This window comes from Pan troglodytes, chromosome 7 (genome assembly GCF_028858775.2).
Source record: "Pan troglodytes isolate AG18354 chromosome 7, NHGRI_mPanTro3-v2.0_pri, whole genome shotgun sequence".
NCBI lineage: Eukaryota > Metazoa > Chordata > Mammalia > Primates > Hominidae > Pan > Pan troglodytes.
This window is the reverse complement of record NC_072405.2, coordinates 114,715,576-114,738,157: the sequence shown is the minus strand read 5'-3', so window position 1 is coordinate 114,738,157 and position 22,582 is coordinate 114,715,576. Positions and strand designations below refer to the sequence as shown.

Below are 22,582 nucleotides of genomic sequence, written 5' to 3'. Positions count from 1 at the left end.
TATTAATTTATTATGATGATATAATACAACAGTCTTACCTTTTCAGAGACAGGCAATATATAAATTATGAGCTCATGGTTTTTGAGTTTAGTATGTAGTGTTTGTTTTTCTGAAAATTTACTCGTCACTTCTGATAACTGTTTATGTACCCCTGGCAGCTACTCTCCCCACTTCTAATTTTCTGCATCTAATCTGCTGTTACTTTAAAATCAAGTAATCTAATTTGTTGAAATTGTATTAAATAAGACGTTCTAGAATTTTAAATTCTACTAAAGGCTTAAACATCACGTATTTGAGAGAGAATAAATTGTCACATTATCAACTGAATTCTGGATAATGTTAACTATATTGCAACGAGAGTTCCAGATAGTGCAAGAATAATCCAGGAAAGTGTTGGTATTAGTTTTAATTTATTCTATATGCATGAAGATTTTCCTCTGTGATATGCAGATATCTAATCACATGGTGATATTTTAAGCACTATTTCAAGATTTTACTTATAAATAATGTAGGAATCATTCATAACCCTGTAATAAATAGCTTGGAAGTATTAATGGAATAAATTGAAGAACTGCTTTGCAGTGATTTTGAGTGTTTTACTATCTTTATTCAATCATCCACTAACTTCTTAACAAAAATTACAATCCAGCTTCTTACTGTTAGGCTTATTTAGAGTACCCTAAAAGCAGCATTATGCTCCTAAGGATCTAAACAAAGTAGGTAAGCAAATATTGGAAAGGTAGTTTATGATAAAGAAAATAAACTTGAAAGATGAGTTTTGAAAAAAGATGGGTGGATGGATAGATCAGTCTCCATGGCCAAAGCCAGTAATCTTGAACTCTTGTTCAGTGATCCAGTTTGAAATTTCCTTGCCTGCCCAAAACATGTACAGTAGTCCCTCCTTATCTATGAGGGATACCTTCAAGACCCTCAGTGAATGCCTGAAACTGCAGAGTACCAAACCTGATTGCTGTCCAATTTAATGCCTTTTCCATCTTAACTAAGCACTTAGGTACTGCGGCCATTAACTTTTGCAGTTTGAGGTATCACAGCAAAACTAGCATGAATTTTTTTCCTTCTTCATAATTTCATGGATATAAGATTCATTCTTACCTTAGAGCTCAGACACCTCAGCATACGATTTTTTTTTCTATTGTTGAGAACTTTCACCTTTTCACTTAATGGAAGCACTTTACAGCTTCTCTTTGACATATCCGAATTACCAGCATCACTGCTTTTGTGCTTCAAGGCCATTCATAATGGCAAAATAAGGGTGACTTGAACACAAGCACTTCAATACTGTGACAGTTGATCTGATAAGTGAGATGGCTACTAAGTAACTAATGGGTGGGTAGCATACACAGCGTGGATACACTGGACAAAGGGAAGATTCATGTCCCGGGAGGGACAGAGCAGCACAGCAAGAGATGTCATCACTACTCAGAACAGCACACAATTTAAAACTTAAGAATTATTTATTTCCAGAATTTTCCATTTACTATTTTCAGACCACTGTTGGCTCCAAGTAACTGAACAATGAAAAGCAAAATGTCCGATAAGTGGGGCTACTGTATTTTATTGGAATAAGGGACTTTATCTAAAAGGGAGAAAATTGAAATATCTCATTAGAATAATAGCTTTTTAAAGTTGATACTACCATATCTTATTGGTTATTATTTGGTGTGTAAAGTTTTTTGGTTTTTAAAAAATAAACACTGATTTACCTAATACCATTTAAATGTGTAATAATAAGGAAAGATTGCTTTGGCTATCTTCCAGCTTGTGGAGAGACTCCAGAGCAAATACGAGCACCAAGTGGCATAATCACAAGCCCAGGCTGGCCTTCTGAATATCCTGCAAAAATCAACTGTAGCTGGTTCATAAGGGCAAACCCAGGCGAAATCATTACTATAAGGTAATTCTACCTTTCTGTATTACCATATAATTTATTACAAAACATAAATTCCATTTTCATTTATTATTACTTAACATGCAGTAATATAAAAAGAAGGCTTTTCAGGAGATGTAATAAAGAACAGCTATTAGCTATTGGTGTCATCTTAAGAGTAAGAATAACAGCCCCTCTGGTATGTGTTTTGAGTATTTTCTAAGGGTGGTAATGTATTTGCATTGAATCATCTATATTCTTCTAAGCTACTTTTTAACAAAATATAGACATTTGCAAAATAGCCTATTAGGGTCAAGACTAACCTTTGGCAGTGGAACAAACAAATAAACAAAACTCATTAATTCACTTGGATATCTAGCTCTTAACCTTTGTCTCATTAGTAGAGCCTTCTACCTAAATGAGTTAAAACACAATTTGTCATGCCTGTCTGTATATGTGTATGTATGTATAAAACTTGAAACAAACTGATAATGGAGAAATACTATATCTAGAAAAATCTTTGTTTATGACTTCGAAACAAAAGAACATTTGTTAAGAATACAAATGAAAGGCATTCCTAGGGGAAATAGCTGTAAGTTTAAGATTCTAAGAATGAATGTGACATATAAATAAGGAAGGTTAAGATTAAATTTTAAAACATTTAGCAAATTACTTGCAGAGAAAAACAGTACGGGAATACGATTGTAAAGAATATATTTAGTAGAACTAGATACTGCTTGCTTAGGAAAATTCTATCAAGGCCATTAGGAAAAAAATATTTACCTACAGGGGAAAAAAAAATAGCCCGAATGAAGAACTGCAGTTGGAACAAAACACAAATAAGAATGTCATTTCCATCACAGAGACAGTGTAGCACAAAGGCACCTTCAACATGTTTTCATGTGTAACATTGTATGGGTAGGAGGCATAGAATTTTAGATTTAGAAGAGACTTTGGAGATCATAAACTCAAATTCCTTCATTTTATGTTTTTAAAATAAGACTTATACATTTAGCCTACTTTCTCATCTTTTTTCATCTTCCTTTTTTGTATTTATTAACTGATGAGGAAACCAATCTCTCTTGAGAAGCATAACTGTCATCTATCTCCTTTTTTTGGTGGAAACCACAAACAAGGGCCATAGTTTGTTTTCCTTTTATTTTCCTCTACCCTACATTACCTCTTCTGGAACCCCAGAGCTTGGCACATACAAAAGCTGTTGTTCTCCTCCTCCATGCAGTGTTTTTCTCTTGCCTGATTGAGTGGTAGAATGCACCATTAAGGTTATCTTTCTGTAACAGGGTCAGTGTTTAAATGTAAATAATATACCTATTTTCTGTTACTTCTAGTGTGACTAAGTATGTTTACAAAATAACATTTTTACCACATATTGGGAGTTTTTTAGCATAAAACTAGAATTTATAGAGACCTTCACCTTTTAACCTAAAAATTTAACTTACAGCTTATAGCTCAGTTTTGTAAAACTTGAAAATCTTACCAGCACAGAGGAGATTACATGAAATACTGCCATCTGGTTTTGATAATGTATTGCATCCTTGAGATTTCATGAGGTTAAGATACACTGAAAACCAAGCACAATACTGAAATGCAGAATAAAATTGAAGTGAGCCCTACAGCTAAAGGAAAATTTCCTGAATTTTAGAAGGGAGCAATGAATTTCGATGTATACAGATCAGAAGGTGATTTTAGTAATTGTTCAGATTCTTTACTGAAGTCATTATCATGGTAATACCATAACTTTAAAAAGATGACACACCTGCATATACACAAAGACAAGTTTTACATATGATTATCATTGCATACTCTTAAATGATTCAAAAGAATCATATGCATAATTAAATGTAGCTCTTTTAGACATACAAATGAGTCAGTATTAGGAAATATTAAATTAACTTACCATGTAAACAAGTCAAAAGAAAAAGTATATGATTATCTAGTGTACACAGATGCTTTGAAGCATCTTGGTAAAAAAGAAAATCAGCATTCATTCCTGAATTTAAAATAAAAATTTTAAATTCTTAGTAAAATGGAATTAGAAACATGATTTTTAAAAATCTGGATAGAAGAGGGAAACTAAAGTTATGGAGTAAAAACAATACTGAGAACTGTCTGTATAAAACTTGCTTAAGATGGTGAAATAAAGGCATTTTTACTTCATTCCTCTCCCTTGGAACCCACTATAATCAACAAAGGCCACCTTATCCATGGGGAAGAGAGGATTGAATACCAGCACCCTGCTTGAAGCCAAGGACTAGGGACAGGCAATTTTGCTCCAGACAGGAGGCTGAAAAATCTTCCACCAACCACAGCCTGAATTTATATGGGGCTGAGAGCTTAGAGAGCTGAGAGGGCATAACCTAACAAACATGAATAACTATGTCACCTGCTGACTCCATGAAAGGATCTGTAATACTCTGAACCATCATTTAAGACTTGTTCTGGAATGTAGACCCAAGTAGGGGAACATAGAAGAAGAGAGGATTAAAAAAAAAGAGAGAAAACCAAAAAACTTCCATAAAATAAACCTGTAAACCAAAATTCCAGAATGTGTGAAAAAATTGAATGCTGAGAAAAACAGCCAAACAAAATTAAGTTGGAACTCAAATTTACTCCAGGCATTTTAAGATGTATTCTGTCAGGGATTATTTCTTAACTTTCTTTATGCCACGGCCACCTAGTATTCTGGTAAAACCTATGTATTCTTTCCCAGAATAATGTGTTTAAATTCATTAAAAAAAATACATAGCATTACAAAGGGAACCAATTATGTTAAAGTACAGCTATCAGATATTTTTTAATATTTGTAATGTAATATATGCTTATTTATGAACACATGAGCAAAATCAAGTGGTTAATTTCAAAGAAAAAATTTTACGTGTAAATAGTATTTTTAGATATCTGTAAAAACTGAAATGTAACATAAAAATATCTCTAATTTTGAATAGTGGTGGAGTGGCCAGTGCTATAAATACTGTCATGGTTTGTTGTTTATAAGTATAGGAAATGCTAAATTTTAGTAAAAGGTTAGTGAAAATAAAGCTTTAAATTGTTCCTACCCTATTTGTGATTTTTGAGGGGACAGGAGAAACACCGAATATTCTTACTTGGACTTTGTTAGAAAAAAAGTGTGTTTCAGCATTTCAGTTAAAATATCAAAAGGTAGCCACTGATTAAAAATAGAAGTAATATTGAGCAGTTAACAGAGGAAAAGGAACTTTAAAAATATATTCAAAAAAGACAAGAGGCTAGATGTGGTGGCTCACGCCTGTAATCCCAGCACTTTGGGAGGCTGAGGCAGGCAGATCACTTGAGGTCAGGAGTTTGAGACCAGCCTGGCCAACATAGCGAAACCTCATCTCTACTAAAAATACAAAAATTAGCTGGGCATGGTGGCACGCGCCTATAATCCTAGCTACTCAGGAGGCTGAGGCATGAGAACTGCTTGAACCCAGGAGGTGGAGGTTACAGAGCCAAGATCATGCCACTGTGCTCCAGCCTAAGCAACAGAGTGAAACCCTGTCTCAAAAAAAAAAAAAAAAAAAAAGGAAAGGAGGAAAATGAGAACTCTCTCCCAAGTAGAAAGGTTGTAACACATCTAAAACAAAACTAATACAGAATGTCTAAAAACAAGGAGATGGGCCAGATGCTGTGGCTCGTGCCTGTAATCCTAGCATTTTGGAAGGCCAAGGTAGGCTCAGGAATTCGACACCGGCCTGGGCAAGGTGGTGAAACCCTGTCTTTACAAAAAATACAGAAAACTAGCTGGGCATGATGGCACGTTGCCTGTGGTCCCAGCTACTCAGGAGGCTGAGGTGGGAGGATTACCGGAGCCCAGGAGGTTGAGGCTGCAGTGAGCCATGAATGCACCACTGCACTCCAGCCTGGGTGGAAGAATGAGACTTTGTCTCAAAAATAAACAAAAACAAAACGAGATAGAAAAGGTTAGTTTTGGAGCTACTCAAGAGAAAGCTAGTGTAGGAAGATTAACATCCATTGTAATTGAGCTTAAGGCACAAAATACTAGTAACAATTGGGGTATTCTACCAGGAAAATAAAACAGCAGTAAATTTCATGTACTTAATTACATAGCCTAAAATACATGCAAAGCAAAATGTGGAGAATTGCCCGGCAAATTTGACCAATCCACAGTTGCAGTGGGAGATTTTTAACACACCTTTAATACTTATTTCAACAAAGAATACACATTCTTTTCAAAGACATGTGGAACATATATAAAAATTGATTATGTTTCACATCACAAAGGAACTCTTAATACATTTCAAAGACTGTACATCATTCAGACTGTGTTTTCTTACCACAATGCAATTAAAATAAAAGAAAAAAATAAACCTGTATGTTTAGAAATATATTCCTAAATAACTCCTGAATTAAAGAGGAAATCACAATGGGACCAAATATTTTTTAAATAACCATAGTGAAAGTAATACATATTAAAACTGTTAGAATACATTGAAAGAATACTTAGAAAAGTTTACAACTTTAATGCATTGATTTAAAAATTAGAAAATAAATAAGCTCAGCATTTAACTCAAGAGTTAAGGAAAAGAATTAGAGGGTAAATTTTAAAGTAGCAGTAAAGACCAGGAAAATACGCAATAAAATTCAATAAAACAAAAAGCTGACTTTCTGAAAAACTCAGGAAAATAGATAAAACTCAAAGCAAAACTGAAGAAAAAGAGAAGATAAAAAGAGCAAAAGTGTCTATAGTTATAAACAAAATTTTTAATGTTATACGAGAATATTATAAGCAGTTTTATGTTAATACTTTTATACAAGTAGATGAATTGGATTGTTTTTTAGAAAATTTATATTACTAAAATTGATTCAAGAAGAATTAGAAAACGGATGAAATCAGTAGCCATTGAAGAAATTGAATCAGCATTCAAATTAAGACTCTAGAACTAGTTTTATAGGCAAGTTTTACTAAATGAATAGAAAAGGAATTTCCTTAACCTGGTAAAGGGTGTCTGTTTAAAAATTTTCAAAAGCAAATTTAATGTCAAAGTTAATTTTAGCACCAAGGACCAAGACAAAAATGTGTGCTTTTACTGGTTTTAGTAGAATTCTTAGTCAATGCAACAGTGCAACAGATAGAAATCAGTGATATAAAGAAAATAGGAAGGAAGAGAAAACTTTTATTTGCTAATTATATGTTTGTTTTAAGCAGTCTAAAGCAAACTTAAAGATCACAGATAGGAAAAAATGTCTTTAAATTGTATGAAAGTACTGTGTACAGAGCTTTGTAGTAATAAATTTTACTATCAACATAAAATCAATTTCTAAGAAAATTTAAATGGTCAAAAGTTTAAGAAACACTGATTAAACCAAAAAACATCAAGAAATTGAAACTCTCTCCCTGACTCAATATATTCTAAATAGGCACAGAGCACAAATATGTCAACAGTGCTTTTATTACACAAAGTACTATGAAGCATTTAAAAAACCAAAAAGTAATTTTACTTATTTAAAAATCCTAAATGAATTAGCAAACTAAAATAGGGTATACATGAACAGATATTTATTGTTTCTTATTGTAAACAAGGTTTCTGCCTTCATGAATCTTTTTTTTTTTTTTTGAGAGACACAGTCTCGCTTTGTCACCCAGGCTGAAGTGCAGTGGCGCCATCTTGGCTCACTGCAACCTTTGCCTCCCGGGTTCAAGCAGTTCTCCCGCCTCAGCCTCCCGAGTAGCTGGGATTACAGGTGTGTAAAAACTAAAACTCTGAAATGCTTAAAAAATAGTTGAACATCTTTGGGATCTTTGGAAACACCAAGATAGCTTAGAGAGGACACTAAATGCACTAAACATAAAGCAAAAATAAAAAATTAGACTTCATCAAGACTAAAATTAAAAACCACGCCCAACTAATTTTTGTATTTTTAGTAGAGATAGGGTTTCACCTTGTTGGCCAGGTTGGTCTCGAACTTCTGACCTCAGGTGATCCACCCACCTCAGCCTCCCAAAGTTCTGGGATTACGGCGTGAGCCACCTCTCCCAGCCTTTGCCTTCATGAATCTTAAATGTTTAGTGGACTAAAAGTTTATTAAGGGATTCCCTAGTTTGAATGGGACTAGACCTCCCATAAACAAGAGCTATTAAGTTTGGAAAAGATATTTGAAGGCTCTGGAGAGTAATAAAAAACTGGCAAAAACTGGAGAGTATTCCACCCCTGAAAGAAGGAACCACACTTCGTGAGATAGGCTTGTTTCCTACCAGTTCTCTGAAGATTCTTGCCAGTCTGTGCAACGTGGAGTGACTGGAACTCAAGCAGATCACCATGGTCTTGTCAGCTTGAGGTGTCAGGATGCAGTTGAGGATGGGACAGTAACTGGAAATTAATAAGGTAACTCCTGGAAAGGAGAGAACCACAAGCTGGAAAGTAACTGCATTTAAATTATTCTCGAATCCTTAGCTGACCCATGAATTGTGTGTGCTTAAAGAAGACTCCAAGGAACCTGCTGGAAAGTAACAGCAGGAAGGCTGAAGATTTCAGCTGCTGCACCCCACAGCAGAGGCAGCATGTGGAGTTTGAATCCTGTCCATCACAGGGGAGACCGAGTATAGGGCTTCATAAATAAATGCCTTGAGATTTTTAATGAAACTCTGTGTGTCATACTTTACAAGTAAAGACAGTGTCCTTAAACTAAGAATTCCCCCTAAGACTAAGGGCAAAGCAGAAACAAACTCACTTTAAACAAAGTGTAAAACCAAACCTCCTCAAGTTCATGGTCATCAGACTAATTTAACTGTGTGATAGAACAAAAATTAGTATCTTCTATGTTCTAGATAAATGTAAGAAAGAAGAATCTCATTTTCTACTTGAAAACACAAAAATTTATATAAATCTCAGCTATAAATGTAAAAACTAAAACTCTGAAATACTTAAAAAGTAGTTGAACATCGTTGAGATCTTTGGAAACACCAAGATATCTTAGGACAACAAATGCACTAAACACAAAGCAAAAATAACAAATTAGACTTAATGAAGACTAAAATTTAAAACTTCTGCTTATTAAAAGGTTCCATTAAGAAAATGAAAAGACAAACCACAGGCTGGAAGAAAATATTAGCAATACACATGTCTAACAAAGGACTTGAATCCATTTTTTTTTTTTTGAGGTGAAGTCTTGCTCTGTCGCCCAGGCTGGGGTGCAGTGGTGCGATCTTAGCTCACTACAACCTCCACCTCCCAAGTTCAAGCAGTTCTTCTGCCTCAGCCTCCCGAGTAGCTGGGACTACAAGCATGCACCACCACACCCAGCTAATTTTTGTATTTTCAGTAGAGACGGGGTTTCACCATTTTGGTTGGCCAGGCTGGTCTCGAACTCCTGACCTCAAGTGATCTGCCCACCTCAGCCTCCCAAAGTTCTAGGATTACAGGTGTGAGCCACCATGCCCGGCCAAGAATATAAAAGGGCTTTTATAACTTTTTTTTTAATGGGCAAAAGACATGAACAGATACTTCACAGAAGATATAAAAATGGCCAATAATCACATGAAAAGATGTTCAGCAAATTTGTCTTCAGGGAAGTGTACATAAAACCACAATAAGAGATCACACCCATCAGTGACTAAAATGAAAAAGACTGACCACACTGACTATTGGAGAGAAAGAATGTGGATGTAGGTGGATATGACATGTCTTACATAACATACATGCCCCCGAATAAGCTCATGTTTATAATATGTAGAGTTCTTAAGAAATATTAATGAATAAAGGAGGCAATTTGGAAAACAAGGCAATTTGGAGTAAAAGAAATAGAAATAACCCAAAAATTGGAAAAGGATTTCAATCTCAGTAAATAAAGACATGCTAAATAGAAGTGATAAATCTCTTTTGTCTACCTAATTGGCAAAACATTTTTAAAAATAGAATATGTCATTTTGCTAAACATGTGGGGTATATGGTACTTTGGTACATACTTGGTAGAACTGTAAATTCGTATAAACATGTTTTTCCAGTGTCTGTCAGATTTAAAGAGGAATTATTCTTCTGACCTAGCAATACTAGTTCTAGAATAGTTTGTCCTAGAGAAATTCTTGTTCTTGTAAGAGAGATATGTACATGTATAAGGGTTTTGTTTTGTTTTGTTTTGTTTGAGACAGAGTCTCACTCTGTTGCCCAGGTTGGAGTGCAGTGGCACAGTCTCGGCTTACTGCAAATTCTGTCTCCCAGGTTCAAGAGATTCTCCTGCCTCAGCCTCCCGAGTAGCTGGGATTACAGGCACATACCATCATGCCCGGCTAATTTTTATATTCTTAGTAGAGATGGGGTTTCACCATGGCCAGGCTGGTCTCAAACTCCTGACTTCGTGATCCGCCCACCTCAGCGTCCCAAAGTGCTGGGATTACAGGCGTGAGCCACCATGCCCAGCCAGGAGTTTTTAAAGCATAGTTCATAATAGTGCAAACCTGGAAACAATCAAATTGTCTATCAGCTTTTGTTAGTTATTCAGAATATTTGAAGAAGAAACATTCTGGTATAATAATCCTTGGGTAATTAACTTTATTATCACTTAGTTTAAGGCAAAGGCAAGAATATAAAGTCAGATCTTTACTTTTTGGTGAGGCATGTTCAGATATTGTAAAACTGTATTTTGGTTTCTCTTTTTTCATAAGCAGTGACTAATTTTCTGTGTGCATTTATTTATTTGATGTTTTTGGCCTATACTTATGCCCACATTTTATTAACTACAAGATAGTATTTGGCTATAAAGTGATTTATGTAAAAAAGTATTCCCAAACTCAAGGACTTTTCACCAAAAACATTTTTCGTGTGTTCCTTTTTCAGTCTTTTACCTTGCTCAGATTTGTGCTAATTACTCTCCTAAGAATGTCAGCTGCAAACTTTTCATTAAGCAGGTATTAATCTAAGAGAAGGCTGAGTTTCTCTGTGTTTACTTCAATTCATCAGACTGGGGAGAGGTGATTCTGGTTGGAACACAGAACAGTTTAGGATGTTCTGAGTTAGAAGTGGTCTTTCCCAACCATACACACAGAGAAGAAAAAGAAAAGGTGCCAACTGTCACCTGTTTTTTAACATTATTTTGGAACCTGGCATTACTTGTGAAGAATTATTTTTCTACAATCTGGGGAAGAAATACAAATATGAGGAACATAGAATTAGTATTATTATTTGCTAATGATATGGTTGTATGCCTAGAAAACCCAGGAGAATCAGTCAGTATATGGAGGCTTATAATAATATCCTCAGTTACTTTGTAATACGATTTTTTTTTCCAAAATTGACTTTTTAATAGACAATTCTGATTTTTTTTTTCAGTTTTCAGGATTTTGATATTCAAGGATCCAGAAGGTGCAATTTGGACTGGTTGACAATAGAAACATACAAGAATATTGAAAGTTACAGAGCTTGTGGTTCCACAATTCCACCTCCGTATATCTCTTCACAAGACCACATCTGGATTAGGTTTCATTCGGATGACAACATCTCTAGAAAGGGTTTCAGACTGGCATATTTTTCAGGTGTGTTTTTAAATAAGAAAGATATTGAACTGTATTTTATGGTATTAACTGCTCTGTCACTTCGGAGCTAATCTTCTAAGTAGTGTTCATTTAATTAGGAGTAGGCCCTTGAGGCAGCTGAGATTGAGGATTAGAAGCTAAAGTTAGATGCCCTAAAGCTGGGTCTCCAAAAGGTGTTTTGTATAATTCTAACAAAATGATTAACTTCATATACTAAGGTTAATTTTCTTTTTAAACATCTTAAATACATTTATTCTAAGAATAGCCTTTTCTCCCTCAAGTGCTTACTCATATTCAGAAAGTTACTTCAGAATGTATTTTTGTGGTAATTGTCATTGTTTTTATACCTCCAGAGAAAAGACCTAACAAATTTCACCTTCATAGTTTATAGTCTCAGAAAAAACGACATCTTTTCTTTTCTTAAACTGTGTCTAAAAAACATGACCAGATCATACAAATGTGAATAATTCAGAATTAGTCCTCTCTTTTAGATCAAAATGCAAGATCTTCATGGAATAATAATAAGTATTTAACAAGTTGAATTGTTGAGTAAGCATGCCAGTACTAATTTGTCATTAGAACCCAACCTGTTAAATCATTCCATTTATAAAGATACATACACACATACGTTGATTGCAGCACTATTCTCAATAGCAAAGAGATGGAATCAAACCAAATGCCCATCAATGATAGACTGGGTAAAGAAAATGTTGGTACATATACACCATGGAATACTATGCAGCCATAAAAAGGAACGAGATCATGTCCTTTGCTGGAAGCTGGATGGATGGATGAAGCTGGAAGCCATTATCCTCACCAAAATAACACAGGAACAGAAAACCAAACACTGCATGTTCTCACTTATAAGTGGGACCCGAACAATGAGAACACATGGACACAGGCCCCACATTTATTGTGGCCTTTCTAGGGAGGGTGGGGTGGGAGGGAGAGCATTAGGGAAAAGACCTAATGCATACTGGACTTAATACCTAGGTGATGGATTGATGGGTGCAGCAAACCACCATGGCACATGTTTACTCATGTAACAAACCTGCACATCCTGCACATGTACCCTGGAACTTAAAAATAAAATTAAAATATTAAAAAACCAACCTGTTTTTTAAAACTTCTAGCACTTGGGCTTTATGAACATTTATTATAAAAATATCACTTGCTGTTTTATGTCTTTTAAAGATTATAATTTTTCTCCTTCTCTTTCCATCTCTTTCTACTCACATCTTCACAGGGAAATCTGAGGAGCCAAATTGTGCTTGTGATCAGTTTCGTTGTGGTAATGGAAAGTGTATACCAGAAGCCTGGAAATGTAATAACATGGATGAATGTGGAGATAGTTCCGATGAAGAGATCTGTGCCAAAGAAGCAAATCCTCCAACTGCTGCTGCTTTTCAACCCTGTGCTTACAACCAGTTCCAGTGTTTATCCCGTTTTACCAAAGTTTACACTTGCCTCCCCGAATCTTTAAAATGTGATGGGAACATTGACTGCCTTGACCTAGGAGATGAGATAGACTGTGATGTGCCAACATGTGGGCAATGGCTAAAATATTTTTATGGTACTTTTAATTCTCCCAATTATCCAGACTTTTATCCTCCTGGAAGCAATTGCACCTGGTTAATAGACACTGGTGATCACCGTAAAGTCATTTTACGCTTCACTGACTTTAAACTTGATGGTACTGGTTATGGTGATTATGTCAAAATATATGATGGATTAGAGGAGAATCCACACAAGCTTTTGCGTGTGTTGACAGCTTTTGATTCTCATGCACCTCTTACAGTTGTTTCTTCTTCTGGACAGATAAGGGTACATTTTTGTGCTGATAAAGTGAATGCTGCGAGGGGATTTAATGCTACTTACCAAGTAGATGGGTTCTGTTTGCCATGGGAAATACCCTGTGGAGGTAACTGGGGGTGTTATACTGAGCAGCAGCGTTGTGATGGGTATTGGCATTGCCCAAATGGAAGGGATGAAACCAATTGTACCATGTGCCAGAAGGAAGAATTTCCATGTTCCCGAAATGGTGTCTGTTATCCTCGTTCTGATCGCTGCAACTACCAGAATCATTGCCCAAATGGCTCAGATGAAAAAAACTGCTTTTTTTGCCAACCAGGAAATTTCCATTGTAAAAACAATCGTTGTGTGTTTGAAAGTTGGGTGTGTGATTCTCAAGATGACTGTGGTGATGGCAGCGATGAAGAAAATTGCCCAGTAATCGTGCCTACAAGAGTCATCACTGCTGCCGTCATAGGGAGCCTCATCTGTGGCCTGTTACTCGTCATAGCATTGGGATGTACTTGTAAGCTTTATTCTCTGAGAATGTTTGAAAGAAGGTCAGTATCAAGACAGAACTATTGGGCCTCAATAAAAGCAGGCCCAAGTGTTTGAAACAAGTTCTTTGATGATTAGCAATGTATTTTTGTTTTATATTAGTTTAGAAAATGGTTAAAGATTGTTGATGATGTATAAAATTAGCGTGAAAAGCCCGAGACTCAGAAGGCCAGACACATTACAAACTAAATATTTAGAGTTATGAGAAAAAGCCCATCTATTTACCAGCTCCTGTTTTCAGATTAATCTGTTTTATAGGAATATTGTAAGCTGCAGCTCTCAGTTTTAGTGTTTTAACCTGTATTTTTCTAAATACAAATTCAAAAATTCCAGATATTCTATATGCTATGTTCAAAGCCTACAGGTAAATAGAAAAATGAATAAGGCATAATATCACAAGCAGTTTACAGTTAGGAGGAAGGAATTGGGGCATGGAATAAGATGACAAAAGTATAATACTATAAAGAGCTATGAAACAAAATGGTATAAAGTCAAAAATACCTAATCTAATGAGGGAGAGAGGCAGAAAGGCTTTAATTGGAGGGGTGCCACTTGAAATGCATCAGTAGAAGAATATAGATAGGGGAAAAGGTGTTGTTAAAGCAATAACCTGGGAAAATATATAGAAGTAGGAATGTCCAGCATTGCTCAAAAAGTAAGCACATGATTCAGTTTATCTGGAGCCCAGGATGCGTATGAAGGGCTAACAGGAGATACGATTGGAACACAAGACTAATGTCCTGTTGTAGAGTTAAGTGACAACAGCACTTCAGAGTTCTCAGTTCAGTAAGAAATGGTTAACTGTTAAAGGGTGACCTTCAGAGTGAGTAGTTTTCAGTTTGATGCAGGATAAATGGGACCTGGCAGAAGTTAATGGCAGAGATGTCCCTGTGGAGACAATGACCTTCAGTCCCAGGAGAATTACAAATAATAGATTTAACAACTTTTTACATAACAGATGGCTAATAGATGGCACACAGATGCACAGTATCGTAATAACCATTACTGCATCTTTTCTTTTTTTTCCTTTTTTTTTTTTTTTGTTGTTGTTTGTTTGGAGACGGGAGTCTTGCTCTGTCACCCGGGCTGGAGTGCACTGGTGCGATCTCAGCTCACTGCTCAGCTCACTGCACTCCGTCTCCCAGGTTCAAGCGATTCTCCTGCCTCAGCCTCCCAAGTAGCTGTGATTACAGGCGCCCGCCACCACGCCTGGCTAATTTTTCGTATTTTTAGTAGAGACAGGGTTTCACTCTGTTGGCCAGGCTGGTCCCAAACTACTGACCTCGTGATCCACCCGCCTTGGCCTCCCAAACTGCTGGGATTACAGGTGTGAGCCACGGCGCCCGACCACTGCATCTTTGGCCAAGTGTAAATGGCCAGAAAACTTTTTACCACATTGCAACAAAAGAGCACAATGAAGAGTCAAAGATCCCAGCTGGGCGCAGTGGCTTCAACGTATATTCAGTAAATACAGTATTCTTAGGAGTTTTTTAATCTTGTATTATTTCTCCCTTTACCTTTTACAGGGATTTTCATTTATTAAAACTCAGTGATCTAGGCTTCTACTAGCATAAAGCCCTATGAAGACAGACTGCCTGCATCAGCTTTGTATTCCCACTGTAGGGATAATACATATATTCAGTAAATGTTTATCAAATGACTAAGCTTTAAAATGATCAAATATGCCAAGATTCAGATTGTTTTAATTACTGATAATAGAAAATTGTTCTTTTTCTTCACTCCCCCTTTTAATCATTTTTCTTTCCATCTACTCTCAAAGATCATTTGAAACACAGTTGTCAAGAGTGGAAGCAGAATTGTTAAGAAGAGAAGCTCCTCCCTCGTATGGACAATTGATTGCTCAGGGTTTAATTCCACCAGTTGAAGATTTTCCTGTTTGTTCACCTAATCAGGTATATTGCAATGTGTAATTTCTATTACATTTCCTCTTAAAATGAAATCTGCGCCTGTATATATGATAAAGCAAAGACCCTTGACTGTCAGAATTTTTGCAATCAAGGATTTAAATGTATGGAAGATTTGAAGTCATAGTTTTCATTATAGTTTAACACTACAAACTACAAAAGTATATTTTTCATTCCTCTGATTTGGTTGTGCAATTCTTAAGCATTTTACTGTTCAGGATAATTTAGTGCATTATAATTCAAAAGCATTAAGCTTGGCAAATTATTTTTTACTTGACCTGAACATCTGCAAGATTTAAGAATGAACACTAAAATTAATATGCTAGCAATATAACATGCTAGATTAACCACTTATAAGTAAAAGTAATTAAAATGAAGTTAACATTTCTACCTCAGGAAAAACATCTTGAAGCTGGATTTTACAGTGTTTAACAATTTATAGCATTTTGTTTATATAGTAATTCATTATATGTTTCTGAATTCTTTCAATTTCTCAGCAATTAAAAAAATTTTTCTCGTAGTGCTTAAAAATGTGCCAGTGTTCATTTTAGGCATAAGGATTTATTCATTTAAATTGTAAATTCATTCAGAAACATTTATAAAAATTGTTGTTTCCAGTATTATAATTAAAACTGGTAAACATTGTTTTCCCAGTAATATAATTACTTTCAAAATAGAATACCATTTCCTTTTTGGTAAATGTGAGTTCTGATTACAGTCTATCACCTTATTGGAGTATTTTAGGAAATCTTTGGTGAGAATTTGTAGTTTCAAAACATTTCTCCATATGTAATTTCCTAAGTAAATCATTCAGAAGTTCCACTGTTGGAATTTTGTGTGCAAAGTAGGAAAAACCTAAGTTGTGGCTTCTTTATATCAGCCCTGCTATGGGGAAAGTTTTTTTTTAGGTAAGAATCAGATCACAGTTAATTTTACACACCTACTTCATTCTCTACCACCCACCATGCCTAAACCCCATAAAGTTAGAGAGAACACGGTTCACACAAGATTGTCTTCACTCCTAACACCAATTGCAAATTCAAGGAGTTCCCCAAATCCCCTTCAGGTTTGATAATTTACTAGGAACACTCAAAAAACTCACTGAAAGCAGCTCACTTGCGATTACAGTTTATTACAGGGAGAGGATACAGACACAGATTAACCAAGGGAAAAGATGCATAGGACAAAGTTCAGAAGGGTACCAAACATGGACCTTCCAGTTGTCCTTTCCCCATAGAGGCAGGAGGGCATTACTGTGTGAACACAGATATGTGACAATATGCATGGAGTGTTACCAATCAGGAAAGCTCACCCAGGCCTCGGGTGTCCGGAGTTTGTACTGGTGCACTAGCACATAGGCAGGATTAATTGCACATGTGGCCAATCCCAGTTTCTAGCCTTATCCAGAGATTGACTGACCCAAAGCCCTCACCCTACATGACACTGTTGGTGTGGTTCAGAGCTTCCACTCTAAATCAGTTTTACTATCTGGCTGGTCCAAGGCCCCCAGGCAAAGACACTGCTTTCAGACATGACAGTGGAAGGGCTTGGAGATGATGTACCAAAAGCCAAGGACAGAGGCTTTGGGTGAGGTTAAATTCTTTATTACCTCACACTACCCCAGTTTCTCAGGTTATATTTACCCTCGTGGGAGAATTCTACTTCAACCTTTTAGAATAAAATATGTTTATGGGTGGTAAGTTAGATTGTATTCATTTAATGAGATTAAAAACTCTCAAGTTTGAAGCTTTTGGTAACAAATTACCAAATTTTTATAGCAGATTTTGGAAAAAAATAAGTAATGATGTAATTCACCATCTCACTCAAAGGAGAAACGCTTTTTGAGGAATGCTTTCTCCTTCATAAACTGAAGAAGTATATGAAATTATTCCTAGAACATTCATGAGATCCCCTCATAAAATATAATGTTAGATTGCCAATCCTAATTAACTGACTTTTAACTAAATAGAGAGTTTCACCTCAGTATGACAAACCAAATGTTAAAGTCAGCAATAAAGTATGTTGAAGGCATTGTTGATCTTGATGGCTAATAGCAGCACAACAGAGAAGGATAACAGAAGAGCCTTTTGTTCATTGCTGGACATAATAGCATAGTGCTCAACATGAAGCCTTAAAACTTGCATGCTCACTGTTGAGGAGCACATCTGTGGAGAAGTTCATTATAAATGTGAACCACTTTTTCTTTTTCTTTTTTTTTTTTTTAATTTGTAGTTAGGTACTTCTTAATTGGTGAAAACTCTTAAACTCATCTGTATAGCAAATCCATGTGTGCTGATATCCAAATTTCTTATTGACAATCTGTGCCTTACTAATGTTAAGACTATGAAATGTTCCTATGATAGTAGCTTCTTATCATAAATTATGTTCATGGCACTATGGAAGGGCCTATATGGAAAGCATAAATAAATGCAATACCAGTCACAAAGAGATACAGAACATAAGAGGACATCTTCCTTATTTTCTACCTTCTTTCTTCTGTGAGGGGAAAGGGAAGAGGTGTGAGTTTTGGCAGGAGACGGTATCATCAACTGAAGGAGAGTATATCAACTTAAGATTGTTTCCTGGAAATATAATTTTTAAATACTAAATGCCAGGTTGGTGAAAGCTGTTTCAAGTTTGAATACTTCTTTTTATAACCACTAGATGGAGCTTAAAGACTATCTTATATAATGCTATATGCTTTTAAAAACAAACTCTAAACTCATTCATCTAGAAAAAAGAATAGATTTTTTATTCAGTTGGACAACCTTTCATGTACACTAATTACAGCTAACTAGTTTTCAAAGAATGATATATTTATACTTAATACTAAACTATAGAAAATAAAACTTTAAAGATTAAGAAGGAATCTAAATGTCAATACCATTGAGTAATGATATAAACAGTTTCTTTTGTTGTTTCTTGTTGTCTTCTGTGCTGTATTACAAATATAATTCCTTTATTTGTGACAATATAATTAAATCCTCAGTATCCATTCAGCAAATGCTTGAGAACCAACTCTGTGAAATACAATTTTCACATGTTTTGGAAAAGTTAAGCCTTGTAAATTAAATCTAATTTGTTCTTAAAAAAAAAAAAAGATAAAAGTCCTCGTTTTCACAAACTCATTTTGGTCACTTCGTCAATTATGTAGAGATTCTCCTATGTTCCTAGTTACAGAAGTATCAATTTTATTTTCTAGCTTTGGTACACTTTTCATGTTGGATTACGATGTGAGATTTTGAAACAACTGTTATAATTGACATTAAATATCATTTTTAAGTTGCATATATAAAATGGAATATCAAGAAAAGTTTAAACAAACAATGATTCAAGTTAGATTAGTAGATTAGATTCTGTAGTAGGATGAACCCACATAGGTAAGAGAATTTAATTTTTCCTTCTTAGACCCAAAAGCAACAATGAGTAACAGAATTTTTAACCACAACACATTCTTAATAGAAGGGTGTTTTTTTTTTTTATCTTAGTACCTTGTTGTTAACTATCTTAAGATCTTTTCTTATTTTTGTAGGCTTCTGTTTTGGAAAATCTGAGGCTAGCGGTACGATCTCAGCTTGGATTTACTTCAGTCAGGCTTCCTATGGCAGGCAGATCAAGCAACATTTGGAACCGTATTTTTAATTTTGCAAGATCACGTCATTCTGGGTCATTGGCTTTGGTCTCAGCAGATGGAGATGAGGTTGTCCCTAGTCAGAGTACCAGTAGAGAACCTGAGAGAAATCATACTCACAGAAGTTTGTTTTCCGTGGAGTCTGATGATACAGACACAGAAAATGAGAGAAGAGATATGGCAGGAGCATCTGGTGGGGTTGCAGCTCCTTTGCCTCAAAAAGTCCCTCCCACAACGGCAGTAGAAGCGACAGTAGGAGCATGTGCAAGTTCCTCAACTCAGAGTACCCGAGGTGGTCATGCAGATAATGGAAGGGATGTAACAAGTGTGGAACCCCCAAGTGTGAGTCCAGCACGTCACCAGCTTACAAGTGCACTCAGTCGTATGACTCAGGGGCTACGCTGGGTACGTTTTACATTAGGACGATCAAGTTCCGTAAGTCAGAACCAGAGTCCTTTGAGACAACTTGATAATGGGGTAAGTGGAAGAGAAGATGATGATGATGTTGAAATGCTAATTCCAATTTCTGATGGATCTTCAGACTTTGATGTGAATGACTGCTCCAGACCTCTTCTTGATCTTGCCTCAGATCAAGGACAAGGGCTTAGACAACCATATAATGCAACAAATCCTGGAGTAAGGCCAAGTAATCGAGATGGCCCCTGTGAGCGCTGTGGTATTGTCCACACTGCCCAGATACCAGACACTTGCTTAGAAGTAACACTGAAAAACGAAACGAGTGATGATGAGGCTTTGTTACTTTGTTAGGTACTAATCACATAAGGGAGATTGTATACAAGTTGGAGCAATATCCATTTATTATTTTGTAACTTTACAGTTAAACTAGTTTTAGTTTAAAAAGAAAAAATGCAGGGTGATTTCTTATTATTATATGTTAGCCTGCATGGTTAAATTCGACAACTTGTAACTCTATGAACTTAGAGTTTACTATTTTAGCAGCTAAAAATGCATCACATATTCATATTGTTCAATAATGTCCTTTCATTTGTTTCTGATTGTTTTCATCCTGATACTGTAGTTCACTGTAGAAATGTGGCTGCTGAAACTCATTTGATTGTCATTTTTATCTATCCTATGTTAAATGGTTTGTTTTTACAAAATAATACCTTATTTTAATTGAAACGTTTATGCTTTTGCCAACACATCTTGTAACTGAATATACTAGATGTTAAGGTTGTTAATGTACAAAAAAAAAAACACCCTTATACTCACCTGCGTTTTCATTTGTTTGACATTTGTCTATTATTGGATTTCATTATCATATGAACTTGTCAATGGGAAACAAACTGTCTAAAAATTTTTCTCTTACGTTTAACATACAATCATGTGAAATTTAGGCAGAGTTCGATAAATTACTGGCAAAAACAAAACTCTTTTATAAAGATTTTCTAATGTTGACTTTAATACTCTAACATGGTACAAACCAAATGGTAAAATCCCAAGTCATTTCTTTTTTCATCTCTATTTAGCAACAGAATTAAGTGGATGAAGATATTCTACTATGCATTAAATCTTGAACTTTATAAAACATGTACAAAAATTGTACAAGATAAGTTCCACCTGGTAATGTCTTTCCCTAATACAGGGTTGCGCTTGCATTGGACCCTAGGGATTTGCACTAAAATTATATCAAGGTCTCAGATGAGCTTAGTGCACAAGCACTATCACTTTAAATACTATTATTTGCTACCACAGCAACTATATATTTCCATAGCTTTTGGCTGGGGGCGGGGGACGTTTTTATTACAACTTGAAATTGCTTTGCTGGTTTCATATTTATTTGTTGTATTTAAAAAATACATTGTTGTAAGAGTGATTTTTTCAATATATTTTATTCCTGGGGGGGATCATGCTACACTCTCAAAAGAAAATTAAGAAATCATTCAGATCATCCCCCCTTTTTAAGTAGTGTGAATTGCAAAACCCAACATATTTTTTTTACTGTCAATTGCGGTTTATTTATTCTTTAGCTGTCTGTTTTAGTAGTTTAATGATTATGAAAAATGTATCTATGTGTGATTTGCTATTTATTAAATTTTAAGTACTTTGCTGAATGTCATTTTAAAGCATGTTTGAAGTCTTGTGTATTTGTCTGTGTTAATGCTGTCAGGAGGAACTGACTAAGATGTTTTAATATGTATCAAAAATTAAAATGATTTTTTTTATTGCCTTGAGGTACTTTTTAAATCAAAGCTGTTCTTTATTTGTTGAATTTTGGTGCATATACAAATTCAGGCCATAAAATATGCAATATATCTAGAATAAAAATGATTAGAAGGAGATCATTCCTTAACTACTTTATAGTAAAGTAGTAGCTTTTACCAGTACTCGAGGGTAAAATTTTCTAAGGACTTGAATATTATTTTGCTTGAGATTGCCCTTCAATTGATGTATCTCACAAGATGAGAGAGTTTAATTGATTAAACTGCCTTTTAATTGACGTATCTCACAAGATGCAGTAACACAATCAGTTCTCTTTTTAAATTGTTTTCACATACGTTTTAGACCCCTATAATATATTCTACTGGCAGAATTTGGGTTACCAAATAATCTTTTACGCCCTAGTACTAATATACTATCAAGTACAAGGGTTTTGGTTTTCTAGCATATGTTTTAATTTATTATTTTAATTAACTAATACATCATCCTGGTTCAAACAGTAAAATGTAAATTCCTCTTCTATCCCAACACCCATCTTTTAGTTCACTTGAAAGAGACACATATCAGTACCAGATTCTTGTATATCTCTCTAGAAATAACCATATATGTACATAGGCATATCAGTACCATATATAATAATGCAAATTGTAACATAACTATGCATACATTTTCTGTACCTTTTCTCAAAGGGAAATAATACATCATTAGAGTTTGAATATTAAAAGTAAGATCAAGCATTTCTGTTATTTGTTTTTTTTACATTTAAATCATTGATCTCTCCTGAATTTAGGGCTTCACTATCTTTTTTCCAGATGACTACCTAGTTTTCACAAAGCTATTTATTAAATAATAAATCCTTTCCTTACTAATTTGAAATGGAACTTATATAGTACATTTCCATATTATTTGGGTATGTTTCTAGACTCTATTTTCTTCTGTTGATCTGCTTTTCTCTTTTTGTACCAATCCTTTATTGTTTTAATAACTGTGATTTTTAAGTGTTTCAAATATTCTTATTTATATTTCCATTTGAATGACAATCAATTTGTTGAGTTCCACAAAACATCCATGGGTACTTT

At 35.1% G+C, this 22,582-nt stretch overlaps 1 protein-coding gene across 3 annotated transcripts in view; it reads left to right on the top strand.

The window, feature by feature from the left end:
• Positions 1 to 21,517, top strand: part of LRP12 (LDL receptor related protein 12) — a 99,587-nt gene extending 78,070 nt beyond the window's left edge. For all 3 annotated transcript variants that reach the window (XM_016959765.4, XM_009455780.5, XM_054657463.2), the window contains 5 exons: positions 1,780 to 1,915; positions 11,215 to 11,417; positions 12,664 to 13,768; positions 15,547 to 15,679; positions 19,224 to 21,517. In XM_016959765.4, coding sequence (XP_016815254.1) covers positions 1,780 to 1,915; positions 11,215 to 11,417; positions 12,664 to 13,768; positions 15,547 to 15,679; positions 19,224 to 20,090 — 2,444 coding nt within the window. In that variant the 3' untranslated portion in view covers positions 20,091 to 21,517. The remainder of the gene's footprint in view (positions 1 to 1,779; positions 1,916 to 11,214; positions 11,418 to 12,663; positions 13,769 to 15,546; positions 15,680 to 19,223) is intronic.
• Positions 21,518 to 22,582: the final 1,065 nt, after the last annotated feature.